Source organism: Procambarus clarkii, chromosome 23 (assembly GCF_040958095.1).
Source record: "Procambarus clarkii isolate CNS0578487 chromosome 23, FALCON_Pclarkii_2.0, whole genome shotgun sequence".
Lineage (NCBI taxonomy): Eukaryota > Metazoa > Arthropoda > Malacostraca > Decapoda > Cambaridae > Procambarus > Procambarus clarkii.
Window position 1 is genome coordinate 26685205 of NC_091172.1, and position 26937 is coordinate 26712141.

A 26937-nucleotide genomic window follows, 5' to 3' on the forward strand; every position below is an offset into this window, starting at 1 on the left:
ACTAAGAGTTGGAATATGAGAAAACCTAAGAACATGAGGGAGCTTAGATATGAGGATATACTAAGAGCTGGGATATGAGGACGTAAGGTTTTAGGAACAGTATCCATCTATTTGGAGCATCGGGGATCGAACGCGGACCCCTACCAAAGGCGAGGTCGTCGCTGTACCTATTAGTCCAAGTGAATGGACAACTGGAAACAGGTGAAGAGGTTCAGCCATCCTCACGGTGTAACATTTTGTTGTTCGAGGCGTCAAGACTGCAGTATTCTACTGTGTTCGTGTGTTGTACACGTTCTGTGTTGTCTCGTGTGTGTGTGTGTGTGTGTGTGTGTGTGTGTGTGTGTGTGTGTGTGTGCGTGTGTGTGTGTGTGTGTATGTAATTACCTAAGTGTAGTTATAGGATGAGAGCTACGCTCGTGGTGTCCCGTCTTCCCAGTACTCTTTGTCGTATAACGCTTCTGTAACAATATAACAGCCTAACAATATAACATTAGCGTATATTACACACATTGTGTGTGTGTGTGTTTACATTTACTATTTGTGTTTGCAGGATCGAGATGTTGTTCTCCGCATTTCTAAATCATCGATTGTCTAATATTCTGATTCCCGACCTATTTTTCTTCTATCATATCTACTACATATATTTCTCTCACTCACACTCACACAGGAAGCAGTCCGTAGCAGCTGTCTAACTCCCAGGTACCTATTTACTGCTAGGTGAATAGGTGCATCAGGTGAAATAAACTCTGCCAATTTGTTTCTGCCTCGGGGAGGAATCGAACCCGGGCCCTTTGAACTACGACCCCCGAACGCTGTTTACTGCTCTGTATCCTCTAAGTGTTTAAACACTTTTTTACTTTATTGTTGTTGGTTTCTATTAAACGACGAATTAATTACAATAACATTATTTAAATAAATCTTAAATTACTTAGATTTGAAAATGTAGAATTAGAAGCTTAATTATTAAGTGATTTATTCAAGTCATTAACGTGATAATACTCTGATATTACAAGGTATTAAGATATATTAATTTGACCCAATTGACGTGCCTAAATCACGAATTAACCTTCAAATTCTAACATCTAATATCTATTTTAAGATTTATTTCATTAAGTGTTAATGTGAACACAAAGTCACAGGTGTTGTTTTGAACTGAGATTGAGTGCAGGTGTTGGGACTGGACACCTGTGATGAAGGAAGCTCTCTCTCTCTCTCTCTCTCTCTCTCTCTCTCTCTCTCTCTCTCTCTCTCTCTCTCTCTCTCTCTCTCTCTCTCAGTGGCGTGAGATCAATATGTGTTATCTTGTGATGAAGTGGATTAATGGGATGCGCTGAGTCTCACTCAGAAGTGGAAACTTAATTATATTCCTAACCAGAAAATTAAATGAACATTAATAGAGCGTGTGTGTGTTTGAGTGTGTGTGTGTGTGTGTGTGTGTGTGTGTGTGTGTGTGTGTGTGTGTGTGTGTGTGTGTGTGTGTGTGTGTGTGTGTGTGTGTGTGTGTGTGTGTGTTTGTGTGCATGTATGTATGTATGTATGTATGTATGTATGTATGTATGTATGTATGTATGTATGTATGTATGTATGTATGTATGTATGTATGTGTGTGTGTGTGCATGTATGTATGTATGTATGTATGTATGTATGTATGTATGTATGTATGTATGTATGTATGTATGTATGTATGTATGTATGTATGTGTATGTATGTATGTATGTATGTATGTATGTATGTATGTATGTATGTATGTATGTGCGCGCGCGTGCGTGCTACCGTCATGTGTGAGTCAGAGAGAGAAATGAGAAAAACCACAGGAAACTATTTACGATCCAATATCACTCAAGGAGGCTGGAGCCGTCGCTGTCACGGGCAGGAGAACCAGACGGAAATGATCGGAGGTCGTTGGACATGAGCCTAATGACAACAGGACTCGATATTGCCTTTAGGAAATCACGTTAAGGGGGAATATTATGGATCACGACTCATATCTCATTGCTAGTGTAAACTTGATTGTATATTGAACAATCTTGAACAAGCATTTAGTGACTGCGGGAGATATGAAGCGCCCGTCTGTCTTCCTGACGGGCGTCTGTACGTGTAGTGAGGTATACAGCTACGATGTAAACCTTGCAGATTGTAAACTAGAGATACATTTAAATGCAAAACAAAATCAATTGTTGCTTACCTGCTCACGTTGGAGGTGAGACTAGCATCTTGCCACGTCTCTAAGGTGAAGTGTTGGGGGAGGCCGCCGTCGAAGCCCTCTATACAGGTGATGGAGAGGGAGGCGGTATGGGCGTGGGTGGGGGCGTGGGCGGCGGGCTCAATTGGTGCCACGGTACAGTTAGTGGGCGTGTCAGGGGGCCCGGCAGGCACCAGGATCACCACACACGCCGCCCGCTGCGGCCCGACGCCATTGGCGGCGCTGCAGAGGAGTCTACCGTAGTCGTCGGGTGTGTGAGGTGTGAGGAGGACGCTGGAGGTGAGTCCCTCACTCCTCACGTCCTCACGAGGCACCTCCTCCTCGCTGCCATCCGCCCGCTTCCTGATCCACGTCCAGGTGAGGTCGTGTGAGGGTTCAGCTTCTACTGTGCACTTGACCGCTGCCGTCGACCCCCTGGCGGCGCCCTGGGTCCTCTCCCGCTTGTCCCCGGCACACACCGGCGCGTCTGGCGACAACACAACTGTTATTGTTGGCCTTCAGTACTCACACTCGTAACACATCTCTCAATCATCATTACCAAAGTGTGTATTAATAAATGCTTGATATGCGAGGGATTCTTATATGAAGACTTCAGGTGAGGAGCAGATGTGTGGTGGCCATATTGCCTCTCAAAAGATTCCATCGTTTTCGATGGAATTATATCGATTCCATCATTTTACTTGGAAGGCAACGAATTTCAGGACCACTGAGCCTATTAGACTTCTCGTTAGTCTGATTAATAACGTGTAGTGTAAATAACCAAATCAAACTAAACCAGGCCTAATCAAACATAACAAATCCAAGCAACTGCAGCAATAACTTGAAATGACAAACGTCAATTTTAACGATGATTATAAATAAATAAAACTGTAACAATTGTAACAAAAAAAAACCGTCTATTTTAACAATAACTATTAATAAGAAACCTCGACCGTAAAAATTATCGTAGGCCAAAATAAACAGCTGTAAGAACGACCGCGGATCAGAAAAGGTGGTAAAGAGGTGGTGGGTCGATTGAGTGAATATCACTCTCACAAACTTGACCAAAAAAAAAAGGGTCGTTGCAAGGAGAAGTCTTTCAGAAGGTGACTCGCTGGTGGAGTTCTTCCTGCCCAGCCCCACCAACTTTCTCCGACTCCTTATGAAAGCTCAGAGTTATGACCCCAACTAACTTCTCGTTTTTGATGTGAGGGAGTTTTCTGTGGTTGAAACATGAGAGAGAGAGAGAGAGAGAGAGAGCGAGAGAGAGAGAGAGAGAGAGAGAGAGAGAGAGAGAGAGAGAGAGAGAGAGAGAGAGAGAGAGAGAGAGAGAGAGAGAGAGAGAGAGAGAGAGAGAGAGAGAGAGAGAGAGAGAGGGAGAGAGAGAGAGAGAGACGGAAGAAAAGAAAATACATCCCACTTCAAAAAGAAATGTCTTTAAACTGTTTTATTTCAGAAGGACTATTATTCCTACATGCGTACAGACCTCTGTCACCTCCTCCCCAGCTCGCGGTGGCTTCAATGGCCTCCGTGTTTACGTTTTAAGTTAGTGAACCTTTCTCTCCTGTGTCTGGAATTATTTCCTCTCATTAGCCGCCTCTTCAAAGAAACGAGAACACAGGACGAAACATTTTCCAGAGGAGGAATGCCACTTAAAAATTAATTCATATATGGTGAGCGTGAGATTATGTGGGAATTAAAATATTTTTTTGTATGAAGTGAATTATTTTTGACAAATTTCGCAGTTTCTGTCTATGAGAGAATGTCTGTTAGTATGTTTGCTTCTTTGTCTGAACAAGGTTGGAGGCCAGATGCGTTGAACTAGTCTCACCCAATTTTGCATGGTGATTGTGGAAGGGTAGGTGACTAACAGATGTGGGTCAGAGTTAGCTACTTTGCTCTTATTAGCAGGTGGGGTAGCTTCCATAGAGACCCCAATGAAGTTTTTAGCATTAATGACACCAGGTCGAAACAGAAAGAACAAATAACATACAAATTTCTCTTTAAATATTAATATATATATATATATATATATATATATATATATATATATATATATATATATATATATATATATATATATATATATATATATATATATTTAATTTTAACTCTCGTGCTTCACTTTCTGACTAAAACCTTTCTATGTAGTGAACTATTTCACATAGTAGAGTCATCAGAAAAGAGAAACGTCTAGTACCAAGCAACAAAAATGAATATAATAATAATAATAATAATAATAATAATAATAATAATAATAATAATAATAATAATAATAATAATAATAATAATAACAATACTGAAAACAACAATATTTTATATAACCATAATAAACAAAAAAAACCAGTCGTGATAATTAACACATAATAAGGCAGGCGGCTCTCCCCCCACAACAAAATTGATGACCCTAATAACAAGTGCCAAACACCGCGTAAATGAGTGCCTAATGACACATAATGGCCCTCAATAACCTTCCGGCCGTCGCATCCTCATCTCATGCACGAAATTAATATGCGAGAGGAGGCCAGGTGAGCGCTGGTGCTGGCAACCCAACATCATGGAGACTCCAGCAACTCCTTAAGACAAGAAATGAAACTTACACGAATATTCTTAATGTTAAAATTGGTGGAGAGAGAGAGAGAGAGAGAGAATGAGTCAAGACATACAAAATCTCAAGACAGTGATGTCAACTCACGCCTGACGGTGAGGGTGACGGTGTTACTGGTGTTGTAGCCCTCGGCGTTGGTGGCTCCACAGGTGTAGGACCCCGAGTGTTCCCGACGGAGGCTCCGCAGGATCAGGTTGAGCCCACTCACCACCACTACACCAGAGGTGTCGTTACGTCGCACCAACACCCCCTGAAAACCCCCCAACACACACACACACGTCAGTACAGTGGTTGAGGGGGGGGGGGGAAGGGGGAAGGGACTGCTTCTCGGTGTATATACACTGGGAAGTGTACCTAGCTTCTCGATGTATATAAATATACACCTTCTAGCTGTGGCTTACATATATACAGCGAGGATATGAGACACACCTGAAACATCTCTGTCCGGAGTCACATGTATAGTCTTCGGTATAAGTATTTGGAATCAGGGACAAATTGCTGCAATTACAGATGCATATTTGGGAGTCAGAAACTCATAATTTGAAATCAGTGGACACACAACTGGGATTAGGGGATACATAACTGGGATCAGGGGACACATAACTGGGATCAGAGGACACACAACTGGGATCAGGGCACACACAACTGGGATCAGGGACACATAACTGGGATCAGTGGACACACAACTGGGATCAGGGGACACACAACTGGGATCAGGGGACACACAACTGGGATCAGGGGACACACAACTGGGATCAGGGGACACATAACTGGGATTCGGGGACACACAACTGGGATCAGGGACACAAAACCGCAATCAGAGACACAAGTCGTTTCACAGAAACTCCTAAAAATCCCAAAACACACACAAAAACGAAACACGGATTGCTTGTCAGGCTCAATCCGGATTCAAGAAATGAAAACTAAAATTAGACATCTTGATATGCAAAGCCAGAATCACGTTCTGTGTGGATACCGAAGTACTGTATCGAAGTACCGAAGTACTGTATATGGACATCGAACTCTGGTACTCACGTTATGGTACCAGTCTACTCGTTGGTACGGCGGATTTGAGACGATTCGGCATTCGAAGTAGACATCGTCCCCTTCCTTAATGCTGCCGGGATCCAACGGGCGACCCAGCGACAGACGCACGACAGGGGGGTCTGGCGTAGAGAAAAGGGGGGGGGGCGTTGAAACGTAAGTTCACTTAAAGTTGTTTCAAGCGTGGGATAGACACGTGTGAATGAGACTTGGGGTGGATATAAGCAGATGGGGATCGATGCATTCGAGGACAGTGTCATTATTAATAACAATTATGACAACAATCACGTTACTGCTACAATTACTACGTTCCTTAACTCCTGGTAAGTCTTAGTCTTCCCTGGAACAACACCCAACAATCGCTTAACAACCAGGAACCCAATTACTGCTGGGTGAACAGAGGTAAAAAGCTATAATAAGGACTAAAGACAATCCAGCCCCGGCCAGGACTCGAACCTGGACCCTTCAGCACAACTTCTACTCCTGTTCCTACCAATACAATCACTTATATTAATAACGCCGCTAATAACTTTGTTCGATTTCACGTATTGAGCGAGCCTTAAGACGTTCTCTTGGAGCATAGGTTTGACTTCCTCTCATATAGGCATCCCGCTATCCGATCTGAGTTCAGAGGCTCTGTGGAAGTCAGCCTCTATTTACGATAGCCTCATTCATGCCTTGCTATTCGTGCTGCCTCATTCATGAGTCTTCATTCATGCTGAATCAATCCTGAGCTCTCACTCACCCTTCACATTGCACATATGATCATTCCTCAAGAGCTCTTTCTCTACTAATAACTTCAGCTGACCTATATCCACACCGTTCTCTTCAATAACTGGAGAGATCTCTGACCAAAAACAAAAAAACAGAGGATCCACTTTACAAGATTACAATTGCCTCCAAACTCCGCCTTTTCGGATCCCAAAGTTTCCATAATACGACTTTGTTTTTTCACACTTTGTAGGGTTCAAGAGTCTTCTGGCTCTTTTTTTTTGGTGGCTAAGAGCTTACTCTTCTACAGCTCTGTGGTTACAGGTTAAGAGCTCTCCCTCCGATAGCTTATTTGAAGCCTTATCCTACGTAGTCCACCAGAACACAACCCGAGAGTCGCTTTACAACCAATTATTACTAATTTATTACTATTTACTATTATCATTACTTTAACAACTTTAACTAATAGGAAAACTATTTCTACGTCAGTTCGGCTTCCACCAGTAGCTTCCTATTAGTTCCTTCCTATTAGTTCGGCTTCCACCAGCACTATCACTACCGTTAGTTTTTCAGCTGTTACCGTTGTTGATGTTGGTGTTAGTATTACAGTCGTTAACGGCCGTAAGACAACGTATATCAACAGTAATACAAAATAAAGCTGTATTACGCTGTATCCAACTCTCATGTGGGGAGGAGAGTATTACAGGATCAAGCTGGATGTATGTTAAAAATATGTCCTAATTCTTTATTCATACTTTCTGTAATAGTCCGTTGATCAGTCTTCCCTTACCAACATGTTATCCAAACCACTTTCACCCTTCCATTACTCATACTAAAAATACCCAATTATATATATCCCATACATTCCACACCCACTCAATATTCATCCATTGAACACCCACCCATTACCCATCCATTGCACACCCACCCATTACATGACCATTGCATACTAACCCCTACTTGTATTTCCAACATTTAATACCACCAAAAAGGAGCAGATAGGTCTGTCTTGCACCAGGAAATCCTCTACACCACGACAACTACCACCACAACCACCACAACCACCACCACAACCACCACCACCGAAGCTGATATTCACAACTTATGCAAATCGTGATATTTATTACTGAACAGAACAGTTGTACATAACATCCGTAGACACATTCATTGTGGAAAACAAAATTTTGAAAAAAAAGTTATACTTGCCGAGGCAAGTACAACACATACCATAAAACTCTAACAATGAGAAAATAATTTAGAGCGTAACATAGAGTTTCGAACCAGCGTTCTGGTGCCTCCCAGACGCTGGCCTTAACACCACCCTCAGCCACTATAGAATTTGTGCCAAAGTGGCCGAGTGAGTTAAGCCAAGCCGTCTGGGGTATAGTCACTATACAACGCTGCTTCAAATCTCCGCGTTGCGTCCGAATGATTTTTTCACGGATTTATCACACAATTGTGATTCTCTTTATGTTCTGTAACAGTGAGACTGACAAGCGTTACGAAGGATTGTGTTACCCCCAGAGGCCAGATTAGCTCCAGAGAAGAGCCTTGAAGAGACTGGAGGATACTGTTATCGGTTTTACGACAGTCTGGATCAAGCTCACTGTGAACACATAACCTCATGGAACAGTTGCAGGGTGGCTATAAACTGGAGCTGACTGGTTAGGGGTAAATAATCTATTTTGTAGACTATCTATCTCGGGGCTACTCTGCTGTAGTCCCATTATAATCTGACCTCTGGGATACTCATTAATAATTCATGTATACCCTGTCTTCGGAGATTAATTTACAACAATATAGGTGACTCTATATTGTTGTAGATTACTCTATCCAATTACTCTATCCTCGGGAATACTCTACAGTAATCCAGGTAAACTATAGCTGGTAAACTCTACAGTAATCTAGGTATACCCTCTCCTCAGGGATTCAATAATCCAGTTGTATATAAAACAGACGAAACACATTATAAACACGAGAGCACAAACAACACATCATCATAACCGGCGTTAAAAGCTTGCTAATTAGCAAGATCATAATTAGCAAATGGAGACACAGCGTCTTCATAACCCTAAGCAGCACGGGTGTAGGACAGGACACTCAAGCCTCTCACAGCTGCAAGATCACTATGAAATGGCCTAAGATGCCATGGAAGATGTGCATAAAACACTGATGCAATGTACACTCAGATTTTGCGAAAGCATGCAACACAGGTGACCATGGTGTTATTGCACACACAATGTGCACAAAGGGAATTACTGGCAAAGTAGGAAGAGGGGTTTTTCCATTTCCTAACAATCAGAACCCAAAAGAGTAATTGTCAATAAACTGAAATCCGGATCATTCACCTTGAATAGGTCAATAGGGGATGTACTTTTCTCATTTTTCATTTTCAAATCGAATATAGACAAGGACACAGACTATAGCACCGTATTATTCTGTTCAGATTACACACAGATTTTTACGAGAGTTGGCAATATGAAGGACATATGACTCCTCTATACTGATATAGTATATAGTATATAGTATATAGTATATAGTATATAGTATATAGTATATAGATATACTATATCTGGTCTTCCAAAGGACCACAGAAAACAGCATGATGTTCAATGAAGATCAATTCCATTTACTCCACTACGGTTAAAAACGAGAATATCGAAACTGAAAAAAAAACACAGTAAAATCACGCAAATAGGACAAAAAAATGGTATAACAGATTTGGGAGAAAACATATCGCAAGACCTTACTTTTAATGAACACAATAAAAATAACTGTCACAACTGCAAGAAAAATGACAGGTTGGATATCATAAACTTTTCAAACAAAAGATACCAAATCTCTGCCCTGGAGAATGAGATTTTTTTTACTGCTCGAATAAATTCAATAAATCATCGAAATTATCGGGAGCGTTTAAAATGTATCAATCAGTATTCTCTAGAAGACAGACGAGAGAGACACTTATTACACTTGGTTAAGGTTATTGGAAAATATTGGAGAAACTGGTTCCAAATCTGCACAGAGAAATAACATTTCATCAGACCAGTAAACATGGCAGGAAGTGCAAATTAGCCTCGTTGAAAAGCAGAGGTGCAATAGGTACGCTGAGAGAGAAAGAGAGAGAGAGAGAGAGAGAGTGAGAGAGAGAGAGAGAGAGAGAGAGAGAGAGAGAGAGAGAGAGAGAGAGAGAGAGAGAGAGAGAGAGAGAGAGAGAGAGAGAGAGAGAGAGAGAGAGAGAGAGAGAGAGAGAGAGAGAGAGAGAGAGAGAGAGAGAGAGAGAGAGAGAGAGAGAGAGAGAGAGAGAGAGAGAGAGAGAGAGACAATTTAATGAACATCAAGACTGATCTACACTCTCACTCTAAAGATAAGGTGCATAACTATCCGATTGGCTCAATGTGCTCAAATGAGAACAAGATAAACACTCCCAATGGATACCAGATCAATCAGGCTGTGACTCATACATCAAATTGCGAGCAGCTGTGGCTGACAGCCCGGTAAACCCCCACAAACCAGGAGGCCTGGTCCGAGACCGGGCCTCAGGGACATTGATTTCCGGAACAAACAACAGGTAGATCTTGTTCACTGGGATACTCTGTAGAAATTTAGGTATACCTTATGCAGACGAGGAGTCACAGTAACGTGTTTGAAATATGTTGACCAGACCACACACTAGAAAGTGAAGGGACGACGATGTTTCGGTCCGTCTTGGACCATTCTCAAGTCAATTGTGCCAATAGGCCTTCTGCAGTTACCTTTATTCTTATGTACTTATGTTCTTATTCCTATTATTAACCCCTTTATTGCACCTTACCTTTCGTACCTTTTGCCTTGCTTTTCTATCTCTAAGATTTTTTTCTCCTCACCTCTCTCTCTCTCTCTCTTGCCTATTTATTGTCCTTCGCCTCCTTCCCTCATCCCGCGATAGCAGCTTGACGATTAAATGCCACCTCAGAATACAGAACAGAATTACTGAACAAAAAAATTGTACCACTGACGGGCTATTCATGCCCATGCCACCTCTTGGGTGGCTTAATCTTTATCAATCAATCCAATCAAAAAAGTTCCAACTTAGAACAGTGGCCAAATTTTCTTATTCCTTCAACTCTGCATAAACTGAGAGATAATTAACTCTGTCCGCCGAGTTTGAGGAAGTAATTGAAAGTCCGCCTTTCTTATTGAATTCCCTGAAGGCAGCACTTCGCCCTCCTTCAAGTATTTGTCATTATGTCAAAGAAAAACATAAAAAATCTTTTAAATGTTAATATATATATATATATATATATATATATATATATATATATATATATTCAGTTGCATATTGTCCTGGGGACCATTCAGGCTTGTTCGCATATATATATATATATATATATATATATATATATATATATATATATATATATATATATATATATATATATATATATATATATATATATATATATGTCGTACCTAATAGCTAGAACGCACTTCTCAGCCTACTATTCAAGGCCCGATTTGCCTAATAAGCCAAGTTTTCATGAATTAATGTTTTTTCGTCTACCTAACCTACCTAACCTAACCTAACCTAGCTTTTTTTGGCTACCTAACCTAACCTTACCTATAAATATTGGTTAGGTTAGGTTAGGTAGGGTTGGTTAGGTTCGGTCATATATCTACGTTAATTTTAACTCCAATAAAAAAAATTGACCTCATACATAATGAAATGGGTAGCTTTATCATTTCATAAGAAAAAAATTAGAAAAAATATATTAATTCAGGAAAACTTGGCTTATAAGGCAAATCGGGCCTTGAATAGTAGGCCAAAAAGTGAGTTCTGGCTACTAGGTACGACATATATATATATATATGTGTGTGTGTGTGTGTGTGTGTGTGTGTGTGTGTGTGTGTGTGTGTGTGTGTGTGTGTGTGTGTGTGTGTGTGTGTGTGTGTGTGTACTCACCTAGTTGTACTCACCTAGTTGTGTTTGCGGGGGTTGAGCTCTGGCTCTTTGGTCCCGCCTCTCAACCGTCAATCAACAGGTGTACAGATTCCTGAGCCTATCGGGCTCTGTCATATCTACACTTGAAACTGTGTATGGAGTCAGCCTCCACCACATCACCCACACATCACACATGTGTGTGTGTGTGTGTGTGTGTGTGAGTGCCCGCGCGCGTGTGATGTTAAGTAGCGTCTAAATAAATCAGACTGACATTAAACAATAAATGCATTATTAATAAAATGATTCAATTAAAAAAAATATACAGACAAAATACTTTACACTTTAAATTATTATTTTGATAATTATATAAAAAAATATATCGAATTAAGTTTCATCATTTAAAACATAACTTCTCCGAAATTAATACAAATAATAAACAAAACAAAAATATTTCTCACTTCCAAATATTGTTAAGTGAAACAAAATTTCATATATACCCAATAAAAGAAGCAGACAAAATATTAGAGAAATGAAATTTTCAATAATGTTTGAAGACTATATTTTCATTGTCAAGATTTAATAACAATTTAAATTTGATTTATTTTTTTTCTGGGATTTTGTATTTAAAAGTTACCCTAAAGTTTATCATTGTGTAGTGTGGCAGAGGAGAGGGAACATTCATATTGTCTTGAAAGTTTATATTTTATAAAAATCTAAATCTATTTTTATTTCTAGTAAGCTCTCTCTCTCTCTCTCTCTCTCTCTCTCTCTCTCTCTCTCTCTCTCTCTCTCTCTCTTTCTCTATCTCGCTGTCTCTCTCAATCACTCATTCTATTCCCCGTCTTTCTTTTTCTTAATCTATCTTATTGTCTGTCTGACTGATATGAATATTTAATCAACTGCCTGCTTGACTGTTGACTGAGGAATAGTTTCCGTCTGTCTACTCTCTCTGTTTGAGTCCAGAATCCACCCCAAGATGCAACATACAACCAGAACACAGCAGTGACCTAAAACACACCACAGTCTCAGAACACAGCACCATTCGAAAATACAAAACATCCTTAATTTCAACATGAACCCAACTTTGCAACACCTACCCAAACACAATATTCTCTTCCAAACACAGCCTCCTCGGTCAAACTCACCATGTCCCTTCCAACATGGCATTCACTACAAAACACAGCATCTCTTCCCAACTATGTCAGCTTTTCTTAGATACAGAATTCACTGTCACACACATTGTCACTGTGTCTGACAAGGAACAGACACAGGGATTAGAGGCTGTGTTTCTTCACTCAAACACAGCCTCTAATCCCTCAAACATAGCAATCCGCCTCCTCTTAATTTAAGCACAACATTTATTTCGTCAAAAACAGTAAACTCCGCCATTTCCAACATAGCATTGCTCCTGTTAAACGCAGCAGCCCAGTGTTAATACAGAATTCCTCCCATCAAACTCAGTATTCCCCGTCCTCGCAAACACAGCATTGCTCTTGATGTAAACAGCAGGCCACCGTCTCAAACGCAACTTCGTGCAAGATTGATGACTGTGTTTATGGCTTCGTCAGTAACACAGTCTACGTTCTCCCCTCCTTGGAATTTATATCGTAATTTAAAACCCTCTCGCAACACTATTTTGCGAGCTGACCTGTGGGGAACGCCGTTTCAAGGGCAGTAGAAAGACAATCTCGGAGAAGGAACTGGAGAAATATGAGGAGGACGAGGAAGAGGAGGAGAGACAGGAAGCGGAAAAGTAGGGCAGGTGGCCTTTATGGGGGTCCTTCTGGCGTCGAGACCGGATGCTAAGGGGTCCTACACTTTGGCGTGGTGTTGGGAGTTTAGTTTAGTTATGGGTGCGTCGCGCTACTGCATCCTCATTTTCTGTTGGCGTTGCAGGCTGCTCTTTCCACTTTATTGCCTCCAGTTTCTGCGTCTTCTTCCGTTTTCCAGCTATTTTCTCTTGCTCTCTTAATTTTTTTCTATGTATTTGTCTATCGTTCTTTTCTTACTTTCTCTCATTCCTCATGTGTTCCGTTGTCTGTCTACCTTAACCATTTAGCTATAATATATATTGATTTGCAAGCACAATTAGATACAAGCTGGTTATGTTTCGATGCTGATGTATTCATATCTTTGATATACCTGAATTTACCTGTGCGGGAGACCCACTCTTGTGGATCTTAAATGAAGACGCAAAACCAGTGATATGGGGGGAGGCATCACCCCATCCAAACCCTCCCCTGTCTCCTTTGATATTTTTGAGTGGCTGTTAACCCCAAAGCCACTTTACACCAAATGTCTTAGTCACCCCTAAAGGGAACCTGGGCAAGTTACTACAGTGGTGTGAGGGGTCGTGACAAGCCAGTACAATAGTCAGAGAGACCTATAACAGTTAGAATGGTGGCCAGAGAGACCTATAACAGTTAGAATTGTGGCCAGAGTGACCTATATAAGGTAGAATGATGGTCAGGAAGACCTATAAAAGTTAGAATGGTGGTCAGAGTGACCTATATAAGGTAGAATGATGGTCAGGAAGACCTATAAAAGTTAGATTGGTGGTCAGAGTGACCTATAAAAGTTAGAATGGTGGTCAGAGTGACCTATATAAGGTAGAATGATGGTCAGGAAGACCTATAACAGTTAGAATTGTGGCCAGAGTGACCTATATAAGGTAGAATGATGGTCAGGAAGACCTATAAAAGTTAGAATGGTGGTCAGAGTGACCTATATAAGGTAGAATGATGGTCAGGAAGACCTATAAAAGTTAGAATGGTGGTCAGAGTGACCTATATAAGGTAGAATGATGGTCAGGAAGACCTATAAAAGTTAGAATGGTGGTCAGAGTGACCTATATAAGGTAGAATGATGGTCAGGAAGACCTATAAAAGTTAGAATGGTGGTCAGAGTGACCTATATAAGGTAGAATGATGGTCAGGAAGCCCTATAAAAGTTAGAATGGTGGTCAGAGTGATCTATATAAGGTAGAATGATGGTCAGGAAGACCTATACAAGTTAGAATGGAGGTCAGAGTGACCTATATAAGGTAGAATGGTGGTCAGAGTGTCCAATAACAGTTAGATTGGTGGTCAGAGTGACCTATAAAAGTTAGAATGGTGGTCAGAGTAACCTATAAAAGTTAGAATGGAAGTCAGAGAGACCTATAAAAGTTAGAATGGTGGTCAGAGTGTCCAATAACAGTTAGAATGATGGTCAGAGAGACCTATAAAAGTTAGAATGGTGGTCAGAGAGACCTTTAAAGTTAGAATGATGGTCAGAGAGACCTATAAAAGTTAGAATGGTGGTCAGAGTGACCTATAACAGTTAGAATGATGGTCAGAGAGACCTATAAAAGTTAGAATGGTGGTCAGAGAGACCTTTAAAGTTAGAATGATGGTCAGAGAGACCTATAAAAGTTAGAATGATGGTCAGAGTGACCTATAAAAGTAAGAATGGTGGTCAGAGAGACCTATAAAAGTTAGAATGGTGGTTAAAATGATCTATAAAAGTTAGAATGATGGTCAGAGAGACCTATAAAAGTAAGAATGGTGGTCAGAGTGACCTATAAAAGTAAGAATGGTGGCCAGAGAGACCTATAAAAGTAAGAATGGTGGCCAGAGTGACCTATAAAAGTAAGAATGGTGGCCAGAGTGACCTATAAAAGTAAGAATGGTGGTCAAAGAGAGAGAGACCGTACACAAATAGATTCGAAAACGATAAATAATAACAAGAAAACTTACTTCCTGATGTTGTTAGCATCATTTCAAAAGCAACTTTTAATAAAGTGATAGACTGGCTTATTTAAATTTGTATTGACAATTCAACTCTAAATAAAACAATTTGAGCTCGTTATGACGCCGAGTAAAGATATATTGGGCGGAGGTAGAAACTGAAGTAGACGAAGGAGTTTCCCCTGTCTAAAATCCACCCTTCCCTCCCCCACCATTCCAGTTCCCATTTTCTAAATTCTCCCCCTCCACCCACCTTCCTATTCACGTAGCACAACCTTTTCTCTCTCTATAACCCAAACTCCTCCCCCTTCTCTTTCAATCTCAACCCGCCCGTCTTTACCTCACATCCCCCTCTTCTCCCCCTTCTCTTTCAATCTCAAACATTCCCCCTCTTCACTTCACATCCCCCTACGCCCATACCTCCCTCGCCTCCTCCACCTGCCCAGCCTTCCTCAATTTACCCTTTAAATCCTTTCCCCCTTCCCTTTTTCCTTCTCCTCTCCCATCTCTACCCCCTGTCCCATTTCCCTTCTCACTCATATTATTTAAACGCGAGTGGTGTACCCTGGTTTACAGTGTATATACAATGAGAGTATACTGTAGTCCTGGACTATGTTCAGGACTAAAGTATACTCGCTGGCTGGTCAGTATAAGCTCTTGTGGTGGTGGTATTAATAACCTTTCAGAGTATGATGACCCTTAAATCCTTACAGAGGTTGATAGGCAATAATAACCCTTCAGTGGGTAATATGCCTTCATAACCCTCCAGAGGTCGATATGCGTCAGTAATCCTCCAGAGACTGATAGGTTGTTAATAACCCTTCAGAGGTTGACATCCCTTAATAACCCCTTAGAGGTTGACACCCCTTAACAACCCTCCAGAGTTTGACAGCCCTTAACAACCCTCCAGAGGTTGACAGCCCTTAACAACCCTCCAGAGTTTAACAGCCCTTAACAACCCTCCAGAGTGTGTGATAGGCCCGACACCAAAACAAACCGCCATACTCACAGACCACATTAAGCTTGACGGTGTCCGTGAGATGGTGGGCCCTCGGAAGGGCAGGATTGGCTGCCGTGCAGGCCAGCGTCACCCCGTTGTGGAGTCTGTCTACCTGCAGCGTCAGCGTCGCCGTCGTCACGTTCCCTCCGGCCTCCACCTGTAAGGACGAGGACGAGGACGAGGTGGAGAGATATCTGTAAGTGGCGGTTAACTTAGATTGCTACACACCTTTCTAAATTCCTGTTAAGGGAGGGAGACTACTGTAGATACACACAGAAATCACGATAGCCTGATGCATCAAATGAACGACTATGTTGAAGCTCAGTCGATTAAAACAGCGTCTTGGACGTAGGTTCGAATCCTCGCCACGGCCCCTGTGGATTTGTTTACTGTACATACCTGTTAAGGGGAGGATAAAGGTCTATTTTTAGTGTCTATTAAGGGGGAAACAGACCTCTATAAGCACGAGCTAAGGGGGAAATAGTGGCCTATGTAAATGCCTGTTAGCGAGGGGGGGGGGGGGGAATAAAAGCCTCTCTATCTCCTGTTAGAGGGGGAGGGGGGAAGAAACCTTTCTAAATGCCTGGTAAGGGAAGAGGCTTCTCTTAGTGCCTGTTAGAGACAATAGCAACCTTCCTAAATGCCTATTAAGTGGGAGATGAACCTTAATTACAAGTGCAATAATTAATTATAATTAGGGAATTGAGATCGGGTAGTTAATTAACCGTTACCTGTCGCCTCATGGAAATTGGTCATTGGATAATAACAGTAACGGCTCAAGTTACCGTTGAGACAGCCACGCCGTTGGCCGTTGACTAACGGGACCCGATAAGCTTAACAATTGACCGTTGAATCACCCTTGCCGTTGGCTGAGAGAGAGGGGGGGGAGGGGGCAATCCCCCCCCTCTCCTCGTTAATATGAAAGCAAAACCAATACCTTGGGTCCACAGAGAAAATATTTCATTAATACGGCTGATGACTGGCATGCATAGAGGGGTAGGGAGGGTAGGGTAGAGAAAGGGGGGGAAAGGGGAAGAGGGGACACAGGAGGGGAAGGGGAAGAGGGGGGTGAGAAGGGGCAAAGGGGAGGGCAGGGAAGGGAAAGGGGGAAGGGAATGGAACTATCAGGAATAAATGCCAAGCCATAACGACTATATACAGCACCTGGGAAGGGATCAGGATAAGGATTTGGTATAGGACGGGGAAAAACGAAGGATGCCCAACCACTTCGGATGATCGGGGATTGAACGCCGACCGAATGGAAGGAGGAAAGAAAATTTGAGATTAGGGAGGGAGTGGGAAGGATGGAGGGCAAGTAAGATTATGAGATCATATTAGGACACATTATGGGGGAGAATGAGGGTGGGTGGGGGTGTGAGGGGAATGAAAAGGTGCAGGTGATGGGAAAGGCATTAGAAATCCGGAATAATAGAGTGAGTTATGATAGAAGGCGGACTGTCCGCCTTGCTGACACGATGAGTGTGTGTGTGAGTGTGTTTGTGTGTGTGTGTGTGTGTGTGTGTGTGTGTGTGTGTGTGTGTGTGTGTGAGTGTGTTTGTGTGTGTGTGTGAGTGTGTTTGTGTGTGTGTGTGTGTGTTTGTGTGTGTGTGTGAGTGTGTTTGTGTGTGTGTGTGTGTGTGTGAGTGTGTTTGTGTGTGTGTGTGTGTGTGTGTGTGTGTGTGTGTGTGTGTGTGTGTGTGTGTGTGTGTGTGTGTGTGTGTGTGTGTGTGTGTGTGTGTGTGTGTGAGTGTGTTTGTGTGTGTGTGTGAGTGTGTTTGTGTGTGTGTGTGTGTTTGTGTGTGTGTGTGTGAGTGTGTTTGTGTGTGTGTGTGAGTGTGTTTGTGTGTGTGTGTGTTTGGTAGCTAAACTAAGCTTGCTCTCACTGGCCAAAGAGCTTCGTATGGTGAGTAAGCTTCCTCACATGTATTTTAAACACACACGTGAGTCTGAAGGTGAGTGTTCGACAGCATTCACTCACATACACACACACACAAAGACACACACACACACCCACACACACTGGAGCTGGAGAGACAGGCAGGTGTAGCTGGTAAGGTGCTCCAGTGGATAAGGGAGTATCTAAGCAATAGGAAGCCGAGAGTTACGGTGATGGGTGAGACCTCCGATTGGCGTGAAGTCACCAGTGGAGTCCCACAGGGCTCTGTACTCGGTCCTATCTTGTTTCTGATATATGTAAATGATCTCCCGGAGGGTATCGACTCATTTCTCTCAATGTTTGCGGACGATGCTAAAATTATGAGAAGGATTAAAACAGAAGAGGACTGTTTGAGGCTTCAAGAAGACCTAGACAAGCTGAAGGAATGGTCGAACAAATGGTTGTTAGAGTTTAACCCAACCAAATGTAATGTAATGAAGATAGGTGTAGGGAGCAGGAGGCCAGATACAAGGTATCATCTGGGAGAGGAAATTCTTCAGGAGTCAGAGAAGGAAAAAGACTTGGGGGTTGATATCACGCCAGACCTGTCTCCTGCAGCACATATCAAGCGGATAACATCAGTGGCATATGCCAGGCTGGCCAACATACGAACGGCATTCAGAAACTTGTGTAAAGAATCATTCAGAACTTTGTATACCACATATGTCAGGCCAATCCTGGAGTATGCAGCCCCAGCATGGAGTCCATATCTAGTCAAGGATAAGACTAAACTGGAAAAGGTTCAAAGGTTTGCCACCAGACTAGTACCCGAGCTGAAAGGTATGAGCTACGAGGAGAGACTACGGGAATTAAACCTCACTTCGCTGGAAGACAGAAGAGTTAGGGGGGACATGATCACCACATTCAAGATTCTGAAGGGAATTGATAGGGTAGATAAAGACAGTCTATTTAACACAAGGGGAACACGCACAAGGGGACACAGGTGGAAACTGAGTGCCCAAATGAGCCACAGAGATATTAGAAAGAACTTTTTTAGTGTCAGAGTGGTTGACAAATGGAATGCATTAGGAAGTGATGTGGTGGAGGCTGACTCCATACACAGTTTCAAGTGTAGATATGATAGAGCCCAATAGGCTCAGGAACCTGTACACCTGTTGATTGACGGTTGAGAGGCGGGACCAAAGAGCCAGAGCTCAACCCCCGCAAACACAACTAGGTGAGTACAACTAGGTGAGTACACACACACACACACACACACACACACACACACACACACACACACACACACACACACACACACACACACACACACACACACACACACACACACAGATGCTTGTGTACTTGTGTTTACGTCATGTTTCAGACTCGAGGCGTTTTCCCTGGTGATGTTCCTGGTCTGTATTTCATCTTGGAAATATATACATATATTGTGGAGCTTTAGTGGCCTCGAGTGGATCCAAGCTCTTGGGCCCCCAACTATAGGAGTGGGGGGACTCATCTGATGGATAGACAGAGGAACAGAGAGTGATTGAGGGATTGATAGGGAGAGAGGTAGGGAATCTGAGCTAGGGATGGTAGGAGATAGGGAAGAAGGGATAGAAGGAAGAATGAAGAAGTGGATGACAGAGGTTGTAAGGTTGGAAAAGGGGAGGGATAGAGAGTGGGAGGATAGAAGAGAGGAGATGGAGGGTGAGAGGGATAGATGCTGTCAGAGATGCTGAACGAGAACTTGTTCATCTCAGTTTCATCTCCTTTGAAACTCTAATGAATACTTATAAAAGTAAAAAAAAAAACTTCATGAAGATACCCTCTGCAATTCTTATTCCTACTACTATCTCCTCTACTACACTTTGCTCCTCACTTCTCTCTCTCTCTAGCCTATTTATTGCCTGCATCTACTTAATCTTCACACTCGACTTGAGAATGGTCCAGGACGGACCGAAACGTCGTCGTCCCTTCACCTTCTAGTGTGTGGTCTGGTCAACTTCATGAAGAGACCAATCAAAATGAGAAAAAACCAATCTCACATCTGAGACCGTACATAGATAAGACAATAAGAATGAATATAGATAAGACATAAGAATGAGAACGAAACTATGGCAAGGGGGGGGGGATTGGGAGGAAAAAATAATCACAAATAATCCAATAATCGTTTCCAGAGCGCCTTCTCGATCATCCGTATAGTGCCATCTAGTGAGAGCTTTAGGCATTTTTTCCCCTCCCTTCTCCCCAACTTTGGCCGTTCCGGTAGTTTTGAGGAAGATCTGAATGTCCGTCGTTCATGACGGGGGGCAAAGTTTGCTTCCGGTTGTGAACGCTCATTTGCATATACAGTGCGTTCAGAGTGCTATTTAGTCTGTAATGAGACAATGTTTGCATATTTCCTTTTTTTTCTCGTGAATATCTTCCTCCCCCCCCCCATGAGGGGGAGTTTGCAGAACATTTTATAAACTTGTTGAAGAGTGTGAAGGCTGCACAGCTGGCTTGTCTACTCTCTCTCTCTCTCTCTCTCTCTCTCTCTCTCTCTCTCTCTCTCTCTCTCTCTCTCTCTCTCTCTTTCTTTCTCTCCCCTTCTCTGTATTCTTGATAGGCCGGACCCAAGATCTGAAATTCAACCTCCAATAGTAGAATACAAATAAGTTGCTACATAAACACTATCTGAACACAAACACAAAACACAAACATTTACACACAAACAGAAATCACTACGCGTCTCCCCTCCAAACAAACATTCACCCCCCCCCCACCTTTCTCCAACAGCAAAATATAAACCTGCCACACAGACATTACTGTACCAGACGGGATTCATAAATAACCTGCTGTACCATAGAAAACACCGTACCACATGTACCATTACATAGAAAACACTGTATCACACAAACACACACACACACACACACACACACACACACACACACACACACACACACACACACACACACACACACACACACACACACACACACACACACACACACACACACACACTGGTAAACTTGGGGGTTTAGCATAGAAAATGTGAAACCCAAGTTTCCCCGTGAAACAGATAGTAGAGGGAACTGTTTCGGCCTCTCTCCTACCGACTGACAAACTCAGGTAAAGCTGCAAGTGATAAACCTGAAATTGAGCTAGACCTTGGTATTGCAGTCTCCACTTTGTCAACACTACACTATTTCAGATAACAAAGGCTGACACAGTCAACGGGCAGAACTCACTAATATAAAGAGTTGTTAAATGTTTACAATGGAGTTCAATATGTACGGACACCAGAAAACACTGTCACAAGACAGTGACATTGTTACAGTGACATTGTAATTGCCAGAGTCTGGCTGGGATAGCAATACCTATGACAGGTGGCAGGTGGTAAAGCATCCCCCAACGGTGAGCACTCCACTTGTAAAAAATGCGACCAAGAGTATAGTCTACACTCTCCAACACTATATTTATGAGTGCTCTGTTATCAGTGATGTTAGACCAAATGGTATGAGATATGTTGAGCTCTGTAACTACTTCATACACTCACGAATACCGGGAGATATTCTCGTGCTGCACCCAGAGTGTGAAGGCATAGGAGACTTGATTCGCATCTTATGTGTTCTCATTCCACATATTTGACTAACCGCCATATGAAATAAGAGATATTAGATGAACTCATAACTAGCTCTTGATGCATTCTTTTGTAATCCCTCAAGTTGAATAAGGTAGCAGCAGGTAGTAGTGTGTAGCTAAGCTTGTTTAAAAAAGGAACCAAGAACCCCTCACACCTAAAACAAATTGCCCTCATGGAATTACAGAAAAGGAAAAGTCCCCCGGAGGGTGAGAGGAGATGTGGGAAAGAAAGGGAAATGAATTGTTAGAAGTGGGAAGAGGAGGAGGAGGAGGAAGTGCCAGGACCCATCTCAGATGCATTGTAAGGCACTATGTATAGGAAAAGGGTGCCGGATCTTCACACAGCTGTAGGGTATAACACTGTGTGTGTGTGTGTGGCCACAGTGCCAGGGGTTAAACCCAACAGCTCGTATTAAAACACTATCAACAAAAATATAAGCTCATATCCGGTCGGAGACTTACCTATCCCATCCCCTTTCTCTCACTATTCCAACATTCCTACTCCCTTATACCCATCCCCTTGCCACTCAACTCCTCTCTCTCTCTCTATGTTCTATCCTCCAAGCATCCTCCAACCCTTTCCTATCTACTAACTCTTTTCAGCTCTTACCCTCCTCTTACTCTTTAAAAGTTATCACAATGGTCTCTATAAACACAAACTTTCTCAAGTACCACACAGTGGGACTAACAACCGAGATTTTCTTTCCTAAATCGTGGAAGGGAAGACAATAAACAATTTGTGAAAGATGATGAAGAATTTTCAACCTCAATTTAGATCTGATAGTTCTTCTTATTGGGCTGGATATTGGTGGCTTCCCAGTACACTGAGAGAGAGAGAGAGAGAGAGGGAGAGAGAGAGAGAGAGAGAGAGAGAGAGGGAGAGAGAGAGAGAGAGAGAGAGAGGGAGAGAGAGAGAGAGAGAGAGAGAGAGAGAGAGAGAGAGAGGGAGAGAGAGAGAGAGAGAGAGACAGGGAGAGAGAGAGAGAGAGGGAGAGAGAGAGAGAGAGAGAGAGACAGGGAGAGAGAGAGAGAGAGAGAGAGAGAGAGAGAGAGAGAGAGAGAGAGAGAGAGAGAGAGAGAGAGAGAGAGAGAGAGAGAGAGAGAGAGAGAGAGAGAGAGAGAGAGAGAGAGAGAGAGAGAGAGAGAGAGAGAGAGAGAGAGAGAGAGAGAGAGAGAGAGAGAGAGAGAGAGAGAGAGAGAGAGAGAGAGAGAGAGAGAGAGAGAGAGAGAGAGAGAGAGAGAGAGAGAGAGAGAGAGAGAGAGAGAGAGAGAGAGAGAGAGAGAGAGAGAGAGAGAGAGAGAGAGAGAGAGAGAGAGAGAGAGAGAGAGAGAGAGAGAGAGAGAGAGAGAGAGAGAGAGAGAGAGAGAGAGAGAGAGAGAGAGAGAGAGAGAGAGAGAGAGAGAGAGAGAGAGAGAGAGAGAGAGAGAGAGAGAGAGAGAGAGAGAGAGAGAGAGAGAGAGAGAGAGAGAGAGAGAGAGAGAGAGAGAGAGAGAGAGAGAGAGAGAGAGAGAGAGAGAGAGAGAGAGAGAGAGAGAGAGAGAGAGAGAGAGAGAGAGAGAGAGAGAGAGAGAGAGAGAGAGAGAGAGAGAGAGGAGAGAGAGAGAGAGAGAGAGAGAGAGAGAGAGAGAGAGAGGAGAGAGAGAGAGAGAGAGAGAGAGAGAGAGAGAGAGAGAGAGAGAGAGAGAGAGAGAGAGAGAGAGAGAGAGAGAGAGAGAGAGAGAGAGAGAGAGAGGAGAGAGAGAGAGAGAGAGAGAGAGAGAGAGAGAGAGAGAGAGAGAGAGAGAGAGAGAGAGAGAGAGAGAGAGAGAGAGAGAGAGAGAGAGAGAGAGAGAGAGAGAGAGAGAGAGAGAGAGAGAGAGAGAGAGAGAGAGAGAGAGAGAGAGAGAGAGAGAGAGAGAGAGAGAGAGAGAGAGAGAGAGAGAGAGAGAGAGAGAGAGAGAGAGAGAGAGAGAGACAGGGAGAGAGAGAGAGAGAGAGAGAGAGAGAGAGAGAGACAGGGAGAGAGAGAGAGAGAGAGAGAGAGAGAGAGAGAGAGAGAGAGAGAGAGAGAGAGAGAGAGAGAGAGAGAGAGAGAGAGAGAGAGAGAGAGAGAGAGAGAGAGAGAGAGAGAAACTCACAGAAAGATATAGTGGCCAAAAACTCAAGCTCTCAGTATATTCAAAAGTGTTTCAAAAAGGACTTCACCTCTCTGGTAGATGATAGGAAGTCTACCTCAAACCATCTAATTGGCAAGACTCGGCTATGATAATAGGGACAGTTTCTTATTTTTTCGCTGTTGTTTCTTTGGATCTTGTGTATTATTTTTACAAATGTCACATATTGATTTACTCAAATATTACCTAAGTTATCATTTAATATCGGTAAAATTTTACCTAATACACTCACACACACACACACACACACACCCGCGTGCACACACACACACACACACACACACACACACACACACACACACACACACACACACACACACACACACACACACACACAAAGAGTCAATGCTCTATCCTGCAAGCACAAATAGGTGAGTACAAATAGGTGAGTACAAATAGGTGAGCACACACACACACACACACACACACACACACACACACACACACACACACACACACACACACACACACACACACACACACACACACACACACACACACACACACACACACACACACACACACACACACACACACACACACACACACACACAGGGGAGAATATATTCACAGCAAATTAAAAGTACGTGGGTGAGGAATTCAGTAGAGGATTGAAAGAGATCTTCCCAATAGATCAAGGGGAGTTGCCAGAACCGAAAGGGTCGGTGTCAATCCAAGCAGCATTGGACTACTTTCAGATTATCAGAGAAAAAAGAAAGCAAGCACTTGCTGGAATTAGGCATTACAAAGGCCATAGAATCACAAAAGATGTCACTGTAGATACTAAGAGAGGGAGCTGAAACCCCTTTAAGAAGAAAGGAAGCAGAATTCATTATGCTTGAATTTGGAGAATTACCAAAACGATAGAAGATGGCAATTGGTAAAGTTCAAAAGGAGAGGCTTAACAGCTGGCAATGAAAACAACAGGGCTACAGCATCCCCTACGAGTCAAAGTTGTTAGAGAGAGACTACTTGAGAAGGGACTTTGTGACTTTAATGATGTAACAACCAGGATCTTCTTGAGATTATCTTGAGATGATTTCGGAGCTTAGCGTCCCCGCGGCCCGGTCCTCGATCAGGCCTACTTTTTGTTACACCGCCCCCCCCCCCTTCGGGAAGCAGCCCGTAACAGCTGTCTAACTCCCAGGTACCTATTTACTGCTAGGTAACAGATGCATCAGGGTGAAAGAAATATTTTGCCCAATTTGTCTCCGCCTCCACCGGGGATCGAACCCGGAACCTCAGGACTCCGAATCTGAAGCGCTGTCCACTCAACTGTCAGGCATCCTTGACAGCTGGGTGGATGGGTTAATTTTTTTTTAGCGCAAAACAGATTACACAGGACACACAAAGGTGTTACACAGCCCTTATTGGGATTTGTTTTTTTCATTTACAATATTTACAATCTCCTCTAATCTGCACATCTTATAATTATATTGACAGGTAGAAAAAAAAAGGAAAAAAAAAGAACATTGGGCGTGGATTCAGGGGCAGCAAAAATCCTGACTTATGAATAAGGATTTTGACGGAGTTCTCTGACAGGGAAATATAAATTCCTCAGACACAGACGAAAAGAAGACGAGAAATTTTACAGTGGGATAAATTCATCTTATTTATCTATATAAATCTTATATAAATATCTTATATAAATCTATATATTAATCTTATATATAAATATAAATCTTATATATTTATATATAAGTATATATATATAAGTAAGATATATAAATCTTATATATTTATCTTATATAAGATAAGTTCAGAAGCCAGAAATGTTTAGAGTTTATTTGTGAACAAAAATCACCGAGAGACAATGCTCCTCATATTAAATATTTGCTGATTTGTGACACATTATGAGGAGAATAAATCTGGAAGAAGACTGCTAGATGATGCAAAAAAGACCTATTCATACTTTGAAAAAAGTCTAACAAGGACATTCTAGAGTTTAACTACAGCAAGTGCAAGGTAATGAAGATGGTTGCAGGGAAGAAGAGGGTGGAGACATAAGGAACAAACTGGAGTGGGGAACCCTCCAGGAGTCAAATATCAAAACAAAGAAGACAACTATATATTAAACCGAACTCGCCTCTCGTATCCCACACCAACTGTATGCCATCAGCAGCATATGCAGGACTGAATAGCATGGCAACTGTCTCCAGGAACCTGCACAAGGAGTCGTTCAGGATCCTTGTACACCACATACGTGAGACCAATTCTAGAATATGCAGCGCCCGGTCCAAAGGCGCATAAGAGACGAGGAAACACTATAGGAATTAATCCTCACGGCACTGGATTGAAGAGGAAATACTTGTGACATGATAACCACTAGGAGAGAGAGAGAGAGAGAGAGAGAGAGAGAGAGAGAGAGAGAGAGAGAGAGAGAGAGAGAGAGAGAGAGAGAGAGAGAGAGAGAGAGAGAGAGAGAGAGAGAGAGAGAGAGAGAGAGAGAGAGACAGAGAGACAGAGAGAGAGAGAGAGAGAGAGAGAGAGAGAGAGAGAGAGAGAGAGAGAGAGAGAGAGAGAGAGAGAGAGAGAGAGAGAGAGAGAGAGAGAGAGAGAGAGAGAGAGAGAGGTGTAGACATGATAGAGACATATAAAATATTTAAGAGGGATTAACAGAGTGGAAAATAAGAATTATTTAACATGAATGCCAATAGAACAAGAGGAGCATGGATAGAAGCATGAGAGTCAAATGTGGCATAAAGTGGTTAGTTGAAAAGCTTTGTCTTAGCATATGAATAAGGGGAGAATTAAATGAACTAAAGGAGCAGGTTTTAGAAGCGAATTCCAGTCACATTTTCAAAAGTAGATATGGATATGAATATAGGTCAGGAGTCATTGGACAATGACGGCTAAAAATGCGGGATCCAAGAGCTAAACACACACACACACACGCACACACACACACACACACACACACACACACACACACACACACACACACACACACACACACACACACACACACACACACACACACACACACAATACGCCCCTCAGTAGATAACCAGAAAATGAAACCAAAATCACACTCACCTTATATAGACTTACCATTAACATATTAACAAAAATATACAACCTAC

General features: G+C 42.5%; 1 protein-coding gene across 1 annotated transcript in view; it reads right to left on the reverse strand.

Moving 5' to 3' along the window:
• LOC123749014 (uncharacterized) overlaps positions 1-26937 on the reverse strand; it is a 129813-nt gene that overhangs the window by 9187 nt on the left and 93689 nt on the right. The window contains exons 7-10 of the mRNA XM_069329754.1: positions 16201-16348; positions 5826-5956; positions 4878-5040; positions 2186-2669 (exon numbers count right to left, since the gene is read on the reverse strand). Coding sequence (XP_069185855.1) covers positions 2186-2669; positions 4878-5040; positions 5826-5956; positions 16201-16348 — 926 coding nt within the window. The remainder of the gene's footprint in view (positions 1-2185; positions 2670-4877; positions 5041-5825; positions 5957-16200; positions 16349-26937) is intronic.